General features: G+C 36.6%; 1 protein-coding gene across 1 annotated transcript in view; it reads left to right on the forward strand.

Moving 5' to 3' along the window:
* The first annotated feature begins 534 nt into the window (after nucleotides 1-534).
* LOC139128812 (calcium-activated chloride channel regulator 3A-1-like) overlaps nucleotides 535-21,460 on the forward strand; it is an 86,120-nt gene continuing 65,194 nt past the window's right edge. The window contains exons 1-2 of the mRNA XM_070694521.1: nucleotides 535-760; nucleotides 9,667-9,961. Of these exons, the coding sequence (XP_070550622.1) occupies nucleotides 563-760; nucleotides 9,667-9,961 (493 nt within the window). The 5' untranslated portion in view covers nucleotides 535-562. The remainder of the gene's footprint in view (nucleotides 761-9,666; nucleotides 9,962-21,460) is intronic.

The raw sequence follows: 21,460 nt of genomic DNA on the forward strand, positions 1-21,460 counted from the left end.
GCTAGTGCAGCCAGTCAAAGAAGGGTTGCAATCCTTATATGTCGTACCACTGTATACACCGTTGATGCTATATACACGACGAGTATACACGGTCATGTGCCAATGTACTTTTACAGTGGAGAGCTTACAGGTATTGATCTCTTCATGTAACAGTCCCTCCACAAAGCAGGACACCGTTTGGTCACATATTAAGGAGCGCTTTGTCATTATGATGGCAGGAAACTCAACGCCTATAATCCCCTCATTACCTAATACTATAAGCACATAAACTTTATTTCACTTTACCACAAAATAAATACACTTGGCGCTTATCGTAAGAGTACTAATCAACAGGCATTAATAGAAGATGTTGGCATCGACGAAAGTTCTTATGGCAAAGACAACGCCTTATCATTGTTTCTATGCTTTATTGTTATCTCAACTACGGGTGTTTATAAATGATTAATTAAATGCAAATGACAACTGGGTAAAAATTAGATACACTTGGAGTCAGGATTTCAGACAAAGCCTTGTCACCTGCCGGTAGATGCGTGCCTTAGCGAGCCCGCCTTGAATTTTGCCGATGATGTATCTACGAAGCCAGGAAAGAAACGCTATCTTCTTTTGGAAACTCTACGTCACATTATGCCTACTTTATTTCCTTACGGTAGTCAATTGTGACCGCAATGAGATTCAACTTTCAAGTGATGGTTACGAAAATGTGTTGGTAGCTATTCACGAGAGGATACCAGAGGACAGTATTATAATCGACAGATTGCAGGTAGGAGACTTTTCAGATCATCTGTCTTACTATAACTTGCAGGGAAGCACACAAAATAGGTTGTTGTTTATAAGCATTATTAAAAGAAGGTATTGTCATCACCATAATAGTGTTTTAAGGCTCCAAGACAAGAAATCGACCTTTCAAAGCTAACGATACTTTATTGGTTGATAAGCTCAGAACCCCCGTCAATTATATATTTTCAGAAAGCCTAGATATAGTGGAACATATTTGTTACCATAGTGTCACCATTGTTTATATAACTATCACGTGATAGGTAATTTGCATAACCTTTCAAAAAGCGGTTTTTCCCTATGTTTTGTTCCAATGCTTTTAATTCTCGCGTAGATCTTCAGTTTCTGATTATTTTTAACGTCATTACAAAATATTATTGATTCAACAATAAGACTTTTTGGTCACATTATGGAGTTTTCCTTCGGTCATGGTCGTTCGTTATGATAAATTAGATAACACCAAAATATGTACCATTGTCAGTTATTCTCACCCGAGATGATATTAATAATTTATCGTTAAAAGGTACGCACAATCTTGTGCTGATGAGATATCAACCCTTATTCACAATTGCCTTGGAAGGGGTACCGTCAGTTAAAAGTTTTTCTTGCCTTCAACATAAACAGTTGCGCGAATGCTAGGCATTACCCGGATACACCCATCGCCAAAACAGCAGAAATCGTGATCGAAGGATTAAACATGACTTTTTGGTCTCCACATCTTCGCACTTAGTATCTAATTAGTGAGAATAGTGATGGGACAGGTATTAACATGTCGACAGCAGTTAGAACATTTTATCATTAGGTAGGCTATTAATCAGTGTCAGAGTATCAATATTGATTAGGTGTTTGTTGCTGGCAACCGGACAATTTTGGAAAGAAAAACCCCTGTGGGGCTTAGCCCCTATTATATTTAATCAGGGTCACTTCTTCTCTTTTTTCTCTTCTTCTTCCTTAAATGGTTTGCAAAGCTGGATCTCCGAAACCGTTGCATTGAGCTTATTAGGCATACTAAATACTTTTGCACCTGACCCTTCATATTTTGATTTGTCAAATGACCTGGCTGTTATTATGAAATTAAATTTTAGTTCCACCTAATGTGCATGAAAATTGAACAAACGAAATCTGTCAACTTAAAAGAAACTTTGTAGACCATCTACCAGGTGCTATATACATACCGAATTTGAAGGATACTAACATTGCCCTTTTTGAGAGGAAGATTTTTAAAGTGTAATTTTTCTGATTTTACAATCACCTTTGACCTCGCCTATACCTCTACAGCTAAACCATGGCAATGGCTTATACGGGCCTATGTAGAGTCCAAGAGGGCTAGTAACTACTGAAAAATGACCAACAGGGGACCAATTTGTACATACAAATTTTGAGAATGAACTTGACCTTTGACCCTGCCATGCTCCTGCACCTTATTAATTATGCATATATGAAATTCCATCTTCCAAATATACCTTGAGTTTTGATTTTTCGAACACAGGGACAAATTTTTGTGTGAAGATTTCTTAACAAAATGTCACTTGACCAGCACATCCTATGCCTATTTATTATGCACAAAAGTTTGTGTGTGCGATGTGTGATAGTTAGCGTATGTGCGTGAGTGCTTCACAAACTCTACAACGTGTGGAGCAGTCGCAGACAGAAAAAATTAACAACTTAGCCGGCTATTGAACCACTCTTTTTAGAGTGGGGATTTAGCCGTGCGGTTCTGTCTGCTGCCTCTCCGCTAGGTGACTGATATCGTATGTTGTGGGTTCGAACCGGATTGAAAACTAGCCGTATATCTAATCCTTGGCGAGCCAGAGGTCTGATTTTGGTAACAGGAATAACTATAGGAACAAATATTTTCGACATATTGTTACGTGACCTCGATGACCTTTGACCTAAAATATACTTATATGCCTATAAAGTAGTAGCTACAAGGGTTTTACAGTTCATATTTAGTAGAATGGTAAACCTTATGGTACAACACCATGAGCTTCTTAATTATGCACATATCTAATTCTAAGCTAGCCAAAAATAGATATAGGTCTGATCTTTGGTACACAGGCAAATCCATTGGAGCACGAATTTTGTCGAAATGTCACGTGACCTCGATGACCTTTGACCTTGAATTTACAGTATGCCTTTAGGTAGTACCCCAACTGCTATACAGTTCATATTTTGTCGAATGGTGGACCTTATGGTACACATCATGTGCCTCATTAATCATGCACATATATCTAATTATACGCTAACCATAGAGCAAGAGGTCTGATTTTTTTATACAGGCATATGCAATGGAGCATAGATTTTTGGACAAAATGTCAAATTTACTTCTCTACCTATAATCATTGGCAGCAACAGCTGTGAAGTTCATATTTGGTAGCATGGAAGCTTAGGATGCCACACCATATGCCTCATTCATTTTTTTAACTACATTATTACATTAAACAAAGCGGAAAAACTTACAAAAAAAAGAGCGAAAACAAAAATGACGACAAAACTGATGGCAGTTACGAAAAAATTGAATACATGGATTCCAATTTTTTTGAAATATTGAAAATCCTTGTCTCCTTTTCTTTTTGATATTTTCTGTTCTTTTTCAAACAAGTCCTTTAAGTCGATAAGAAAAACTGAAAGTCGAGGACGTATTTTCTGAAGTCTACATTTATAGATGTGGTACTTTCCATAGAAAAAACAAGTTTACAAGGCAATAAAATTTGATCTATTTGTTGTCATTCCGAACAAAACATCCTTCAGACTAAAGTTAATTTCTTCATTTGTGATGGTACACCACCAATCAATTACATCACTCCAAAACTGTAATACAAAAACACAATTGAACAAAAGGTGATCTGTTTTCTCCGTAAAAAGGTCACAAAAAGTACACTCAGAATGATCAAGCTTACCAACAATAGAAAGAATGTAATTGTTACAGACAACATTATTTACTATTTTATACTGAAATTCACGTATTTTCACATTTCTTAGAAGCTTATTTGGTAATGTATAGAAATATTTCCACTGATCTTCCGTTATACTAAAACGATTGGAAAATTTAGACTTAACCGTGGGTGGAGTGATATTTTTTCTTATTAATCGTAAGTACATTATTTTGGCTGTGATCTTATCCAGTGATATGCATAGCAACTGACAAATGCAAAACAGAGTTTGAATTTTCTTCCTGTAAAGCAAAAATTTTACATTACGAGGAACACTGGAAATTAAAGCCATCCATCTGAAACGATTTACATGATTATTCTTAACACATCTACCAGTAATGGAATCAAAGGCAACAGGATTTCCATGCTCATTGTAAAGATCTTTGACATACCGAATACCAGAGTTGAAAAAATCTTTATAAAATACAGATCTACCATCGATTAAGATGTTTTTGTTGTTCCATACAACAATGTGACGATTCGCTGTGCAAACTGTTTGCCAAGCTGCCAGTACTTCAAAATAAAATGTTGGGAGGAACGGTTGCAGTGTAGGTAGGTGAAAATTACAATAGAAAATAAAATCTCCTCCAAAGTCTCTCAAAAAATGACGAAAGTAATATTTCCATGAAGAAATGTTATTTTGAAAATACCGCTGAACCCAAGTAATTCTTGAGGCTTCAATCATCGTGTTAATATCAGGCATATTTAAACCACCTTCATCAATATTTGCAAATAAAGTTGACCTTTTTACCAGAGGTTTTTTATGTTTCCAAATAAAGGAAAAAATCATTTCATTGGCAGATCTAATAAAATTGACCGGAACAGGAAGGACGGATGCTCTATAAAGAAATTTAGAAATAACAAAAGTTTTGACCACTAAAATACGGCCATATATGGAAATATTGTGTCGACTCCAAGATATAAGAGAGTTTTGTATGTCTCTAAGGAGACTGTAAAAATTCCATTGATTTGAGTCTTGCTCACTATATGAAAAATACACACCAAGTGCCAAAACCGGCCCATTTGGCCACTTAATGCCAAAGGGTTTTTCCGAGTTGTTACGTGAGCAGCCCAGCCATAAACCCTCTGATTTGTCAACATTTACTCTAAGACCTGAAACAATTTCAAAACTCTTCAAAGTGGAAAAGAGGCGTTTGGCAGAATCAGTATCCGCCAAGACTGCAGTTGTATCATCTGCATACTGGACAAGTTTAGTACAATTTCCTTCTACATCAATGCCCTTGATGGCGCTATCACCACGTATTGATATAGAAAGGATTTCCAAACCAATTATGAAAAGGTAGGCTGACAGAGGGTCTCCCTGTCGAACTCCACGCGTAACATCAAAATAACCAGATGTATAACCATTGTTTATAGTACAGCTACTAATGTTGGAATAGAAAACATTTATCCATCGAATAAAGGAAGTGCCAAACCCAAACGCATGAAGACAATTTTGTAAATATTTAAAGTCAATTGTATCAAATGCCTTTTCAAAGTCTAGAAATAAAAGTAAACCTGGAATGTGATTTCTCTTCGTAAAATACATAACATCTGAAATAGAGCGAATAGCTTCTCTAATATTTCTACCCTTGACATAACCACACTGATTATGATGAATTATATGAGGGAGAACATTATCAAGGCGTTTTGCAATCGCTTTGGACGCTATCTTGTAATCAACATTGATAAGCGATATTGGGCGCCAATTCTTAAGAAGAAGTTTGTCTTTATCCTTCTTAGGTATAAGAGTAATGACGGCCTGTCTCTGTGAGTGAGACATTTCGCCATGAACATGTGAATAATTAAAAGAGTCCACACACACGTCAGCTATATCTTCCCAAAAATACTTATAAAACTCAGCACAGATTCCATCATTTCCTGGTGTTTTGTTTACAGCTAAGTTTCTCACAATTTTCCCTCATTCAAATATGGACAATAAACCTTCACATGTTTCACGCATGATATCATCGAGTTGTGGAATATTTTCATTTCCAAAGAAAAGATCTGCATTTCTTCCATTCAACTCTACGTCTTTTTTTGAATACAAGTTGGAATAGTAACGCCTCTGTTCATTTAAAATGGCATTTTGATTTGTAATGAACTCGTCATGACCTGTTTTTAACTTCTTCATATGTTTTTTTGAAGATCTGGACTTTTCCAAAGCAAAGAAGAGCTTTGACGATTTTTCACCATACTCATGCCAGTTAATGCGGGACCTTACAATTGCGCCATTTGTAATATTTTCATTAATATCGTCATACATCTTTTTGTATTTTTCATACTCAGCACTGGCGCTATCACGATTGGAAATATCCCTGGAGAGCAAACTTTCAGCATTTTGCAATTTAATGCTGATGTCCTTTTCGAGATTTCTACGTTCTTTTGCACGACTCTTACTAAAATTTACTGTCAAAGTCCCTATATAAAACTTAAAAAGCTCCATTGTCATCTAGGGTCAGCTGTACTCGGTTTCCAATGGCTGATTTTGCGCTTCATTGAGTACGTAGTTAACAAAGACTGCGTTGTGATCAGAGTGCACTGCTGGTATAATATCAACGTCAGTAATCTCACTATGAAGACCATCAGAAACCAGCCAAAAGTCTAAACGAGACTGAATAAGAGGGGAACGTTGCCTCCAGGTATATTTTCTTACACTTGGATTACGAATGCGCCAAATATCATGCAGATCATACTTGCATAAAATGCGTTCAAGCATCTCTGCAGCTTGAGGTTTGTAAATGGCAGCACCACCAAACCTGTCCAAGTCTTTGTTAAAAACACAGTTGAAATCGCCACCAAAAAAAATGTTGTCTTGAAAAGAAAGTTGACAGTCATCCAAAAATTCTTGCATATCATTAAAAAACAGCATCTGTTCCCTTTCGTTATTTGGTGAGTAAACATTTACAAATGCATAAGATCTGTCATCTATAGTACAGCGAGTGATATTTAGTCTTCCATTTTTGTCACAAAAGGTCTCATTTACATGACAATCAAAATTCTTTCTGAAAAGTATGGCGACCCCTTTAGAACGGGCACTGCCATGGCTAAAAATGCAGTGTCCATTCCATTCTTTAGACCATCTGGTGACTACATCTGCTGTACTGTATGTCTCCTGCAGAAAAAAAATATCTCCTTTCTGCCTTTTCAACCACGAAAAAATACTCTGTCTTTTCTTGTTACTTCGAATTCCTCGACAATTTAAAGTGATCACTTTAAAGGCAGGCATATACGTAAAGTATGAGAAAATAGACCAAAGGTATTGTTACTGTGCCATCAGAACACAACAGGAGAACAAGAGACAAAAAAAAACAAAAAAAAAAAACAGACACAACATTGACGAAAACGGAAAAACGGCAGAAAAAAGAAACGAGGTGCAAAGCAAAAGCAAAGCCCAAAAACAAAAGGAAAAGGAAAAAACACCCATTTCAGCAAACATGTGGACGTAAGACTTATTTGTCACCAATATCGTTAAAACGAACTAATTTCGAGTCTTTGGTTTTCTTTACAAAGGATATGCCGTTATGAGTCCACGCACTGTACCATTTCCTTTCTTTCACGAAAGTTCTTGCATGATGAAAGATTTCAGCATTTTTCTTGGTCAAATTTTCATTGATGTACACAGTTTTTGAACTTGGATGAAGTCCGATTCTTTCAGTTTTCACCTTCCTCAGCTTTATTCTTGCGCGATACAGCTTCCTACTGACGTTGCACGACTTGAATTTGGCGATGATAACAGGCAGTCCTTGTGATTTCCGTTTGATCGGATGACAGATGTCAATGTCGGCTTCCGTTATGTCCAAATCTAAAACTTTGGAAATCTTCAAGGTGGCTTCTGTTGCTGCTTCCGCCGATTGTTCTGACAAGCTGACTCCGCTTATTTCAACTGCATATTTTCTACAGTATTGCCCCAGGTTGTTCATAGCTTCAGCGGTGTCACTCGTAACTTTGGCGGCCACTTCCATGCCGTTTTCAAGCGCCATGATCTTTTCTTCATGGCGTCTTATGGTTTCTTCCATGAAACCAAGGGACTTATGTAAGTCTTGTATTTCAGTGCGCAATTCACTGACAGTGGCTTCAAATTTTTCTGACAACTTCATGTACAAGTCTTCGTTCGACATCTCACGAGTCGTCGCCATCTTGTCACTATTGTCTTTGTACTCACCAGAATGTTCAGTTGACGACGTATCAGTGGATTTTCTCTTCCTCTTACTTTTTCTTGTCATAATAAGTACTTACATCTCCACATACGGCATCTTTGTTCTTTCTCTGGAGACAAATTTTCTTGTTCAAGGCGGATTGGGTGTAAAAGACGCTCACAAAGACGGAGCACTAAAATGCGTGTGCTCACCATTGCAGATTAGAGCGCTCTTTTACATATGCCTTATTCATTATGCGCATATCTATTTCAAGGCTGGCAAATAGAGATAGAGGTCTGATTGTGGTACACATGCTTTTCAATGAGGCAAAAGATCTTTGACAAAATGTCACTTGATATTGATGACCTTTGACATTAAATTTACTTCTATGACTATAGACCAGTGGCTAAAACAGCTATTAAGTTCCTATTTGGTAGCATGGTAGACCTTACGATTCCACATTCATCAAATGCCTCATTAATTATGCAAATAGCTGATTCTAGGCTAGTCAATAGAGCTAGAGGTCTGATTTTGGTACATAGGCATATCTATGGCAGCAAAGATTTTTGACAAAATTTCTCGTGACTTTGATGAACTTTGACCTCAAATATTATTATACGCATATAAATCAGTAGCCACAAGAGCTATGACCGTTCATATTTGGTACCAATTGTGTGCATATCAAATTCTGGACTATTTCATTAAATGAGGGGCCTAATTTTTTGTACTCAGGGATAACTATGAGAGCAATGATTTTTGACAAAATGGCACATGACTTCCTTAACCTTTTACCTTAAATATATTTATTTGCTTCTTAATCAGTAGCCACAAGGGCTGTTATCTGCATTTTCGATGTGAAGGTAGACCTTATAGTGCCACATCCTTTACCGGATTAATTGTGTACATGTCTAATTTTGAGTAAGCCCATAAAGCTATTGGTCTGATTTTTGGTTGACAGATTCAACTATAGTAACAAAAGTTTTGTTGCAAAAAAGACAGCTAACTTAGATTACCTTTGCCCTCTCTGCTGACATTTGCCTTCTTTTTCCCACTGAAGATTGCTTTGGCCCTGGCAATCACTGTTTGCAGCTATATTTTTTCCCGTTTCTGGTCGACAAGGGACTTGTCCAAAATTTTTTCATCATCAGCGGGTAGGGAATGTAAAGTATCAAGCTCAACACTAAATCGTTCTCATAAAATATAGTAAAGAAAATTGAACTCAGGGAGTTGCTGTATGTTCTGCACGCAAATAAAGCGTATTATCGTAGTTTCCATAACGTTTTGCTATTTCGATACAGCAATGTAAAATTTTGTAAAATATATATTCAAGTACTTTAGTTCTCTTTTTACAGTTCAGTAGCATATGCATTTCAGTGACATCATTATTCAATCTTCACTTTGCATTCTCGTAACATCACTTTTGCAAATTACATGCGCATCAATCGGTTTCGAACAATTCATTTGGCCGAGCTGTTTTGACTGTGGCGTCTCCGCTAGATGACCGGGCGCCGTGCGTTGTGGGTTCGAACCCGATCGAAAACTTACTGTATTATCCCCTTTGAAACTTTGTTAATGTTCAGGGAAAAGGGTGTGTGGTTTGAATGACTGTTTAGTGTCAAAGATTATGTACGGAGCACCTTATGTTTAAAAATTATTGACCTTGAGTTTATACTTTAAAGCTTTCTATGTAAGTAAATCCTTTCAAATGTGTGAGAACGAGACGTAGAAAAATTTTATGCAAACTTATGTACCCTACCCCTAGGGACAGACAATTCTACTGCCCCTGTCTTCACACACAACATGCATTATTTCCCCTTCAGGATATATTCATCAGTGCATCTCATCATCTTCACAAAGCAACGCTTAACAGGACTTACTTCAAAGCAGTGACAATCCTTGTTCCAAAAACATGGACAGCAAAGTCAGATTATGAGCCGGCAACGACTGAGAGATATAGCATCGCAAACTTTGTTGTTGATGAAATGGACCCACAATATGGAGACAACCCATACACAAGACAATCACGTACTTGTGGTGAACCAGGTGATTTCGTCCACTTCACAGATCGGTGGGTTAAAGACGTTGAATACAGTCAGCAGTACTGGGGCGATCAAGGTATGGATACACTGATACTCTTGTAGCATTTACAGTATTCGTAGGGAAAATAATTTATAAAGATGAACTGTCGCAATATTGAATTTGATCCGTAGCATGTAGAATGATAGTTCGCCTTTAAGGTACTGTGCGTCTCGAAAATGAAAGACTTAAGACGTTTGCTAAAATGTCCTAAATAAAACTTTAAACCTCTGTCTGACCAAATTAATAATAAAGATCAGCTGTCATTGCATAAACTTTGGTACCAGATAAGCAAATAACATAACATTTACCAATAACTGACATTTAAAATGAACGCCATTCCCGTGTTTATTCTATGGAAAAAAATAACTGGCGATTTAAAGGTTTCCTTTTATAATAGCTTCCAAACGAGCACAACGACTGGCATATGTGTAGTATCCAAGAGGTGCTATATAACTTACATGATTGCCCACATAATGAAACTTCAGGCATGTCCGGTTGAAAGCATGTAGATTGTTGCAGACAGTCCTTAACGGATCGTGGGCAATATTAAAAAAATATTTTAGCATTTCATTTCACACACACACACACACACACACACACACACACACACACATATGTATATATATATATATATATATATATATATATATATATATATATATATATATATATATATATATACACACACGCACACAAATCGCACAATAATATGTTTTACTTAACTTGCAAGTTCAGAGACCAACGTTCAAGTTAAGAGAGACCAACGTAGAACCTTTGCTCTTTTTTCTCATGTTTATTGTTTGGACGTACAATAATATTACTGCGTTGGATAGTGTTTACGTTCGATGTTGCTATTGCTTTGGTGGCACTATAGTGGGACAAACCAAGAAACGTGGTGAACCACAGGGAACAAGAACTGCCAATTCAAGTATGAGAAAGAATAAAGAATACTGCTATCGCACCTTGTTTGTGTACTAGCATTTTTAGGGGCCAAATCCTATGGGCTGTACCCCTGTTGTTTTTGTTGGCGATCAATATTTAGGGTCCTAAGCCTATCGGCTGGGCCCCTATTGGTTTCATTTTGATTTTAACCTCTTGATTATAAGGCCAATATATTCTATATACACTGCAAGTTCTTCTAGCTTTCCGGCAAGTAAATTCGTGCTAAATTTGAACGGTTTGTTTGTCGTTGAACGGATTGCTTCATTTACCCTAAATTGGCTTGCTTTTTGGTTTGTTTTCAGTTTGCCTACATGCCACTTGATTGAACAGACTGGCAAGCTAACAGACCACACTGACAGTAGGACTTGGTTTGCAGGCAATCCACTACGTGTATCTAATAAATTTAAATTTAAATATAAATTTGGAGCATATTCAAATAAACGTCCGTTTACAGGCAAGCCAGCACTTCCTTGTTAGACTGGCATGAATGTTGTGTGCTTGCAAGCCACCCTGTGGTCTGTCAGCAGGCCAAGAAAGCTTCCAGTTTTAGGTAGGGCGGGGTTGGCGGGGCTTGGCGGGGCAGGGTAGGATATGGTATGTGAGGGCTGGCATGGAGGGATTGGGCACTGACGATGCCTTTACTGTCTGTTGTCCTCTTTATCCTCTTTTTATCAGGTTCCATAGCCAAGCTTGGAAAATAATACAACTCAGGAGAAAGGGGATTAAAATAACTTAGTCTCAATTAATATACCCGTGCACTATACGCTGACAAACTGCATAGTCCTGTAAAAAACGTACAGTAAAGGAACCCCGGATTGAATGGTATTTATCCAGGGAAAGGGAGAGCCCTATGGTGGTAACCTGCCAAAGAGATCACACAGAGAAATGTCTTTAGTGTTATTACGATTATTATTGATAAAATGAAAATTTTTGACAAAGTTGTACAATTAAGGTACATAATATCACTTGACAAGCCATACATGCTGATAATAATAATGATTCGAATATATATACATAGCAAATAATAAGTATAACTTAGTAAGAAATAAATACAGCAAAACCTGTCCTATCTCAACTTTGCCTAAAATAGAACAGTCAAACTTAAGAGGTCTTTTCTTAAGTCCATTGCCCATTGACGCAATGACAAATATTCCCCAATACACCAAACACCATTTTGAAGATTTCAAGTCCCAAGTGCAGGTAGACAGGTTTTACTGTATATGGAAAATGTTTAAGAAACTACAGGCCTCTAAAATGAGAAAGTGCTCATGAAGAATTAAAACAAATACTTGCCAACTCTTCAATGAATGGCAAAAAATACATCTGATTCCAAATCATAGTGTCAATGAAAATCACTAATCACTATCCTAAAATCTAAATCAAGTCATTCCTAGTGACTAGGATACATCTGTCAAATAAATAGTTCTGAAGAATAATTCTTCGACTCAAAACTGAAAAAAATTGCTTCAATGACACTTGGCTCACATTTGGTTTTATGTAGCAGGCCAGAGTAAGTTTACTTAAAGTTTACCCCTTGGAACATGCACACAGAGTTTCAAAGCAATAGAACAATCAATTTCAGAGAAAATGATCTTTATACCAAAAATTGGAAACATTGCCCGTAAAACAAATAAGAGAAAATTTCACCAAAATTTGAAGACACTCAATAAGGTTGCCTCTAAGTACATGCATACCAAGTTTAAAAGCAATCATAATGGTTAATTCAGAGAAAATGATTTTGTGACCAATTTGCTGAATTTTCCTTTTATACTTCGTTAGATATTTTTGACACTGACATATTCATTTAAGGCTATTGTCTGGGCTATTTTTAAACATAACCGTGTAGTACCTTGTTTTCAGATTTTGTCATCTTTTTGTTGCAGTAGATGGTAAAATGCAGTGCAGGGGGAAAACCGGTATTCGGTTGCCATGGCGACAATTTCAGGGTTAAAAATATGAGGAAATTTGTGGCAAAGATATCTATTGAACGAAAAGTCATACAACAACCGAATTTTTTCTGTAGCATTCAGATGTATATGTATTACAATATGAACCTAAATCTATGACTGTATAAGATGTCAATATAAATTAAATCATAGTCATCTCGGTAAGATTGAAAAATTAATAAATTTCACAACTTTCCGTCAAGTTTCTACTATGACATGATTGGATGACCTTGTTTTTTGAGGTTTATTTTGTAAAGTATTTAATTTCACATATGTTGGCTGATTTTCATTGCATTCCAACCATTCTTTCAAGAGATATTACTGCCACAAGAAACGAATGCAGTACAAAACACAATGTTAGGAGTATTGGATTGAAATGTTTACAACATAAAGGTGATACTCATACTTCATGCAAAGTTTACGACCTCAAAATAGGGTATTGGACAAGTTTAAATTGTCAGTTAGAATTCTATTTACAAAAGCCTGGTTGTAATTGCTTTCTAAGTGAAAAATGAACTGTTAATTATCAAAAAAACATTGATTTATAATCAGCATGATAATGAAATTCATGTGAGATTCTTTACTTGTTATGTATATGGACACCATAACGTCTAATATGGTTGTTTTCTGGTTTAATTGCTATACCTGAATGAAAATCTTCATATGCCTTACAGTAATATCCACACAAAATATAAAACAGAATCATTTGTTGCAAATTTCTTCCCGATTACTCATTGATCTGGCTTTTTTAGACTGCAATTAGTCTCAAACTCACAATTTCCACAACGCCATATTTTTGACCTCTGAAAAAGCTGCTTCAATAAGCAAGCAAATGGTCACTACTTCATACATGATGCCATAACTCAACAAAGTTTTTAGGCAACCAAAAATAGCGATTTACCTGTTTTGAATATATAATTAGACTAAACAAAATTGACCAGGGGTCAGTGGGAAAAAAACGCGATTTTCTCGATTTTAGTTAATATTTTTTGAAGAATGATATAGCTTATTTGAAAGTATACATGTCGAGGGTGACAATGAAGGAAAAAAATAAAATTTGATTTTTTGAGCATTTTGACCGACATTAGCCCAGACGATGGCCTTAAACAAATTCACATCTCCACCTATGGGTGCACGTGTACATCAAATACCTAGATGGTAGGTGCCGCGGTTTTGGATTTTTAGTTTTGTATTGACATACATTGCACATAGTTACAGACATACAGACACTGCCTACCATATAAGCTCTCTGGTATATATGCATAAAACATAAACCAAATGTAGGCACAAAACCTGCCCAAGAAATACAAATATGCAAATCTCACTAAAATCTGTAAGCGAGCAACCTAGCAGCCAATAGATCTCTGATGTATTGTGTTGAGACTTAACAATTTATGACATATGTTCTGATGAATGTGGAAATCTTTCACAGCCTTTGATATGTTTAAGGTGAAAAACGACATGGGACTCATTAGGATAAATGGCCAAGTACCTCTGCTCAGGCTGAGAGGCAGGAAAGATAATACAAAAGTATTTTGGCCGACCTTGACTTTGATTGACATCATCCCTAAAAACATTTGTACCAAATATCAAAGGCATAATACAAGCAGTTTTTGAAAACAAATTTTTAACTAAAATGGCAAAAATTACCCTTAAAATACAAAATAGCAGATTTCAGCATAATTTCAGTATATCATATTAAGATAAACACTAGAAACCCCAACACCAAATATCAAAGCTATCAGACAAGTAACTTATAAAAAACAATTTTTCTGATAAAAATTGCACCCCAAACACAAAATTACACATTTCATCATAATTTTGATACACATTACATTAAGATAACCCCTTGTTACCTGTATAATTAATACCAAGGCTATCAGATAGCAATTGTCAGAAAAAAAACCCCAAAATGGCTAAAATAACCCCTAAAAATATCGATTGTAGATTTCATCAAACAAATTAAATATACGCTACACATTTTGGTCACCCTATGAATCCTGTATGCTAAGTATCAAAGCCATCGGAAGAGCGATTTTGGTAAAAAAATTTTGATCATGACCAAAAATTGCAAAACTAGCCTCAAAATTACAAATTTGCATATTTCTACACACTTTAACAAATGTGAATAGATCATCCCTAGAGATCTATGTACCAAATATCAAAGTTATCCAACCTGTAGTTTTTGAAGAAGATTATTAAGATTTTTGACCAAAAATGACAAAAATTGCCTAAAAATACAAATATGCAAATTTATCAATGATTGGAACAAATCTAACTGAAGTTACCCTAAGTAATATGCATACCAAATTTCAAAGTAATCGTATCTGTGGTGTCAGAGAAGATGTTTTTACCAAAAACAGCAAAAAATGCCCCGAAAATACAAATATGCAAATTTAACCATGATTTGAAGAAACTTAGGTGAGGTCACCCCAAGTAAACTGCATATCAACTTTCAAAGGAATCAGACTTGCGATTTCGGAGAAGGCATTGTTGACAGACGACGGATAGACGTACAACGACGATGGAAAATCAGTCTATTTGATAAGCTCCGCATCACTGACAGTGGAGCTAAAAAAGATCACAAAAATTGAGCTTGAAAAGTATAAAAAATGTTCAAAACAACATAATTTGCAAATGTGAGATTGCTTGATATGAGTTCCGGGACCCGTGGTATACTAAAAGTATTTTCATCATAGGAATAGAAATCCCAAAAACTTGCTGATACAATGTCCTCAACATTTGCATAGAGGCAGATGAAGTCATTGCTTAGATCTAACAAAGCAATGCAACTGCTTTTGGACAACATTTTCAAAGAAATACAGTTTGAAACACCATTGAGCAAAAAGAAAGAGTACCTGCAAAAGTTTAAATATCCGTTTTCATGCTAATTTAACAAATACCTACTAATAGCATCCCTACGAAGCTAAAAGCTGTACTTGAAAGCTATAAGATAAACCGTACATGAGATAATGCTTTTAAGGTTTACCTTTGACCTCAATTTTTAAAAAAAAGATAGGGAAAAATGAATGGTTTGTCAAGTTTTAGGGTTGTTGTTCCATAATTTAAACTCTATGGGTTCGCTATTGTGGGAAGAGACTACAGGAATAGAGCACTGTGTGAGTGAAAAACATATTAAAAAAGGTAATGCAAATTAATTATATTCTTACTTTCTTGGTTCCCTTGATAGAAGGAATATCGCTTTAAGATTGCAATGTGTCCTAGATGTGTTTGGTACAAGTCCAGATTTAGCAATACTATCTGAAATGGGGGGGGGGGGGGTGTATCAGGCATCTGAAAAGAGATTAAACCAGGGAGAACAGTACCAAGATGCATACGACACACAGTTTCCCTACTTCCAGTTATTTAAAAGTTATGAGACATGAGGAGACATGAGGAGAGACTGCACTAAACATATATGGTGCTAATTTCTCAAGAAATGTCATCTTACTTGTTAAATAAAATCAAAATAAGTCCAAACACATAAACTGAACTTCATTACACTTAACTGACACCTTACGTCCATTCCATGATAACTATGATATTTTTTCCTTACTTCTAGTATATACTCAAGTTTGAAGTATCAATAGAACCTCCACTGATAAGACATTTTTCCTATTTCATGAATGCCCTTTCTGCTACACCATATTTATTTACTAGTTTTCATGATGACTTTTGGGACAGTTGCAGCAGTTGAAAGTTCTGTCATAGAATGCGTACTTGAATGTGCTATTTTCACTGGCAGCGACTCAATAATTACACAAATATGTTAAAACAGTGCATTCCAGTTTCAATCTTGCCGGATGCAATTTTCACTGGCAGCGACTCAATAATTACACAAATATGTAAAAACGGTGCATTCCAGTTTCAATCTTGCCGGATGCAATTTTCACTGGCAGCGACTCAATAATTACACAAATATGTAAAAATGGTGCATTCCAGTTTCAATCTTTCTAGATGCAATTTTCACTGGCAGCGACTCAATAATTACACAAATATGTATAAAAACGGTTGGCATCCCAGTTTCAATCTTTTCCAGATGCAATTTCACTGGCAGCGACTCAATAATTTAGCATAATCAATTATGGTCACTGTGACGATATACTGTGAATATTGGATTTAAATAGGGTGGCCTATTATCTCTGAAAGATTATTTATTTGATAGAAGACACTCACAGAATACACAGTATATATATTTGCTATGGTGAGAAAGGAAATTAAACCTTACCTGAACTTTTTTTATCTGCAAAAGAAAAATAGTGACAATATCACTGTTTCGCTCCCCATATAGTTATCAAAACAAGCCAACAATTGTATGAAACATGGACATACACATACATACAGACAGACTGACATAAACAGACTGGCACAGACTGATAACATTAGCCCCAAGTGTGTCTTGGCCCATGGAGATTGATAGGAGATTGATAAAGATATAACAGCTGAATGTAATGATAAAACAGTTAAACATGAACTTCCCCTATAAAAGCTGGATTACTGTAAAGTCTATGCAAATATTAAAAAGCCACGCTGCTGATCGGACATGCCGTGTTTGGTCAAAGAATCCCATAGTTTTGTCATGTTTCAGGTGTTCATTGTCACTGAATCTTGCATTATGACGTGTGTGAATAAATAGTGACAAAACTTGTGTCAGAAGTAAACTGAAAATATGTTTCGATTTTGTCAGAGAACACATGTATTTCAAAATGTGTTCCCGTACAACCATTTAATCCCTCTTGGCATATGTTACGAAAGTGCTCATCATGATTATTCAAATTTATGACATAGTCAAAGCAATGCTACGAGAATTCAAAACTCCGGTCCAGTGTACGCAAATGGATGCGTCATCAGAAATCCCCCTTTTGTGCGCTCATGGTCCTGTAACTTCTCGTTTAAGTAAAGCCTACAGGCAATGAAGGTGAATATGTTACAGCAATTTGATTACTTTCTTTACTTTTTCTATTTCTGTGATAATATAAGATAATCAATCTGTAAGGCAGTTTATGTATTGACAAATATGTTATCTTTTACAAGCACACAGCAAACTGCTCTGATTTTTCATTTACAATATTTGACATAGACTGAAATGCATAGCATGCAACCGATGTTTACATTTTGCCCATACACCAGATACATGGAGTGATTTCAACATACAATCAGTATCTTAGAAACATTACAGGGAAAAGTAAACATTATTTTCTTCCAGAACAGCTGGTGCATCCACATCTGGAACAACTTACAAACTTAATCAATTACTCAAGGATGATGACACAAGTGATAAAGTTAAGAAATTTAACTGTGTGAACTTGACTATTCCTTTCAAATCCATACCTAACTTGGCATCTTAATCTTAAATACACTGCATGGTTTACTGCCTGCAAAAATACATCAGGGGTTTGGATAAAAGGGGGGGGGGCATTCCAGCCCCCGCGCCCACACAAAAATTGACCAATTCGGGATTATGGCTTATCAACCAATTTCATTGTTCCTGCTGTTTTTCCTTAAATGTTTGGTTAGTCCTATGTACTTGACACTTTCGGGAAACTTGTACCTGGTTTGTCTAAAGGGCTCTTCCGATCATTTTATGACCCTCGTGCTGGTGAGGTGTTAAACTTCTTTTTAACAGTAGTATAGTCTCAGCTATACACAAGTGATCAGTATTACAACAGAAAACACAAAACTCGAAAGCTATCTAGAAGCGACAAAACTCGCACTTCTAGAGATACCCTTTCAAACAAGGAAACAGAACATGTCGCGTGCTCAAAGAATCGCGATAAACAAGCTTGCAAACAATAGGCTAATTACAATAAAACCCTTCGACAAGGGTCGAGGCATCGTCATCGTAAACACAAAAGATTACGTACACGAATGCGAAAGACAATTACGCAACACCCAGTATTATACACAACTAGACAATGACGACACAGAACAAACAGTAAACAAAGTACACGAACTATTAAACAAAATGTACGAGAAAAAACACATCGACCATGATACTTATAAGTATCTCGATCCAAAAAACATAAAAATCCGTACCCCGCAGTGGTACTTACTACCTAAAATTCACAAACCGCCGCCCGAAAACTCAACGTTTGCAGGGAGACCAATAATTAGCGGCTGCTCTAGTCCCACTAACAGAATCTCAGAATTCTTGGATTACTTCATAAAAACATTGGTCCAGCAACAACCAACGTATTTAAAAGACACAACAAACTTCATACAAGAAATTGAAAAAAACAAATGTCCCCCAACATGCATTTCTTGTAACACTCGACGTAGTATCTATGTACACAAACACAATTCACGACGAAGCGATTCGGCTAGTCAGTGAAACATTAAACTCACAAACCTCGCTTCAAACAAATTACGGTATCAAAAAAACCACCAACGGAAGACTTAATAGAAATGCTTTCACTAATTCTAAAACACAACAGTTTTGAATTTAACAAGCAATACTTCCGTCAAACCCGCGGTTGCAGCATGGGATCGAATGCGTCTCCAGAAATTGCTTTTCATGAACTTGAAAAGAGAATAATCGTAAACAACAGCAACAACATTCATTTCTGGAAAAGATTCAGAGATGATGTCTTTGCAATCTTTCTGGGAACACAAACCGAACTAACTAACTTCATTCAAAAAAACAACACAATGCACCCAACGTTTAAGTTTTCATACAAAAACTCAACACAAGAAATTACATTCCTAGATGTAGTAGTTTTCAAAGGTGCAAGATACCACAAAGAAAATATCCTCGACATCAAAACACATACTAAACCAACAGACACATTCCAATTTCTACATAGAGAATCGTGTCACCCGACAGCAACATTTAATGGCTTTATCAAAGGTGAAATCCTTCGATACGCCCGCACTTGTAACAACAATGACGACTTTACTAAAAAAAGTCGCTTTCTTTAGAAACAAACTACTCGACAGAGAATACAAAAACAACGAAATCACGAATATAACAGATAAAATAAACCACAGTATTCGTAACACACTAACAAACCGTACAATTACACGTAAGGAAACAGCAAACAAACTCATCTTCAGTACAACTTACAGCCCCTACATAAAACAAAAGATCTTAAAAGTTCCATAGCTGTATCTTCTTGCGATTTTTTTCCGTTAGTTTTGATTGAAATGATCACTGGCTCATGTTGAATAGCCTGTCAAATAACAGAGAATCGCATATTATTCGGAAACATTACGTGCCCTACAACTAAATAACATGTGATTTTACAACGAAAATTTCAATTTTTGTCCGGACAGAAATACAAACTCTGTTGACACGCGGATTGCAACGTAGGCATTCTTCTGCACCTGCGCCGAGCCATTTACAGCAATTTCAAAATAAATATTCATTACTTATGCCCGGTACTTACGTCGTAGACCATTGTCCGAGCACGTTGCGCAGCCAGATGTCTGGCAATCCACGACGCAATGTTGTTTTGATCCCGCAATAAACGTGAACTTGTACATCTGGCGTGATCGCGGCGTCACCATATCTGCGTTCTCCCAGCACGCTGAGCATGCCAGACGTCAACAAACGAGCTCGGAAGGCAAACGTTTGAACAAAAATTAGCAGTTTTATGGGCTATAACATCACATGATCATTTGTTTGTTTCTTCGTTAAACAACATTTGCAACAAATATGAGCCTCCAACATGGAATTTTCCGAGGTAAAAAATGGGTCAAAAATTACAAATAATGGCCCTTTAAGGCAATTCTTTTGAAACATTGGGCTGAACTGGAGAAGGACTCAACCCTAAGAATGTATTCCAGAATCACCAATCATTGCCTACAAGAGAAACAAAAACCTAAAAGACACACTAGTCAAAACAAAATTCACAGAAGTAAAGAAACTAAAAACAAACAAAAACCAGACCACCAAATGGACTCACAACGAGACCTAAACATTGATATTCTTGCCTCGCTATTCGATGAGCAAGATCACTAAAACACATTAAAATAAATATTCACAAACACAAACTAAGGAAAGAATCTACATTGCGACTGATGAGAAACCACACTCGGGTTTCGAAATGCAAGCGTCAAAGGGCCACTCTATCAACTTTGTAACACCATAGGTCCGGCTGCGTCTCGCCATAAGCTTTCCCCACACAAACAAAACATTACCGTACACACTAATCCAAACTTCCCTACAAATATCCGAGGCGAAACAAACATTTTTTATTAACACAAACAATCGGATAAGAATGTAGGAACACATTTTTGAAAACGAACCAAACACAAACTCGACACAAAAACATTTTGGATAGTTAGGTGGGGAGCCTCTTTCACACTTTATACAGACAAGCGTGAGCATCTAGCGACTGATGAAATCTGCTGATGATATCATGAATATGTAATTAGGTGAAAGTGGCCGTCGACGCGTCGCGACTGGCAGTGGCGCTGCACTTGATAAGTCTTAGTCGGGTGGTTACCGTATAACTGGAACAGCCGATCGTTTGCTGAGACGATCAAAAGGTGTCAAGTGCGCCTCCGATTAAAGTAGTAAAGTAAACTATGCATAACTAATAGACGGGGCCCAGAACGTCGTTTCAGGCCCAAACAACACTCTTAGCCCCGTCGAGTTCTGTGTGGGCGCAGGGCTGTCATGGGGCTGTCTGGAAGATTGATGAGG

Source organism: Ptychodera flava, unplaced genomic scaffold (genome assembly GCF_041260155.1).
Source record: "Ptychodera flava strain L36383 unplaced genomic scaffold, AS_Pfla_20210202 Scaffold_71__1_contigs__length_606264_pilon, whole genome shotgun sequence".
Taxonomy (NCBI): Eukaryota; Metazoa; Hemichordata; class Enteropneusta; family Ptychoderidae; genus Ptychodera; species Ptychodera flava.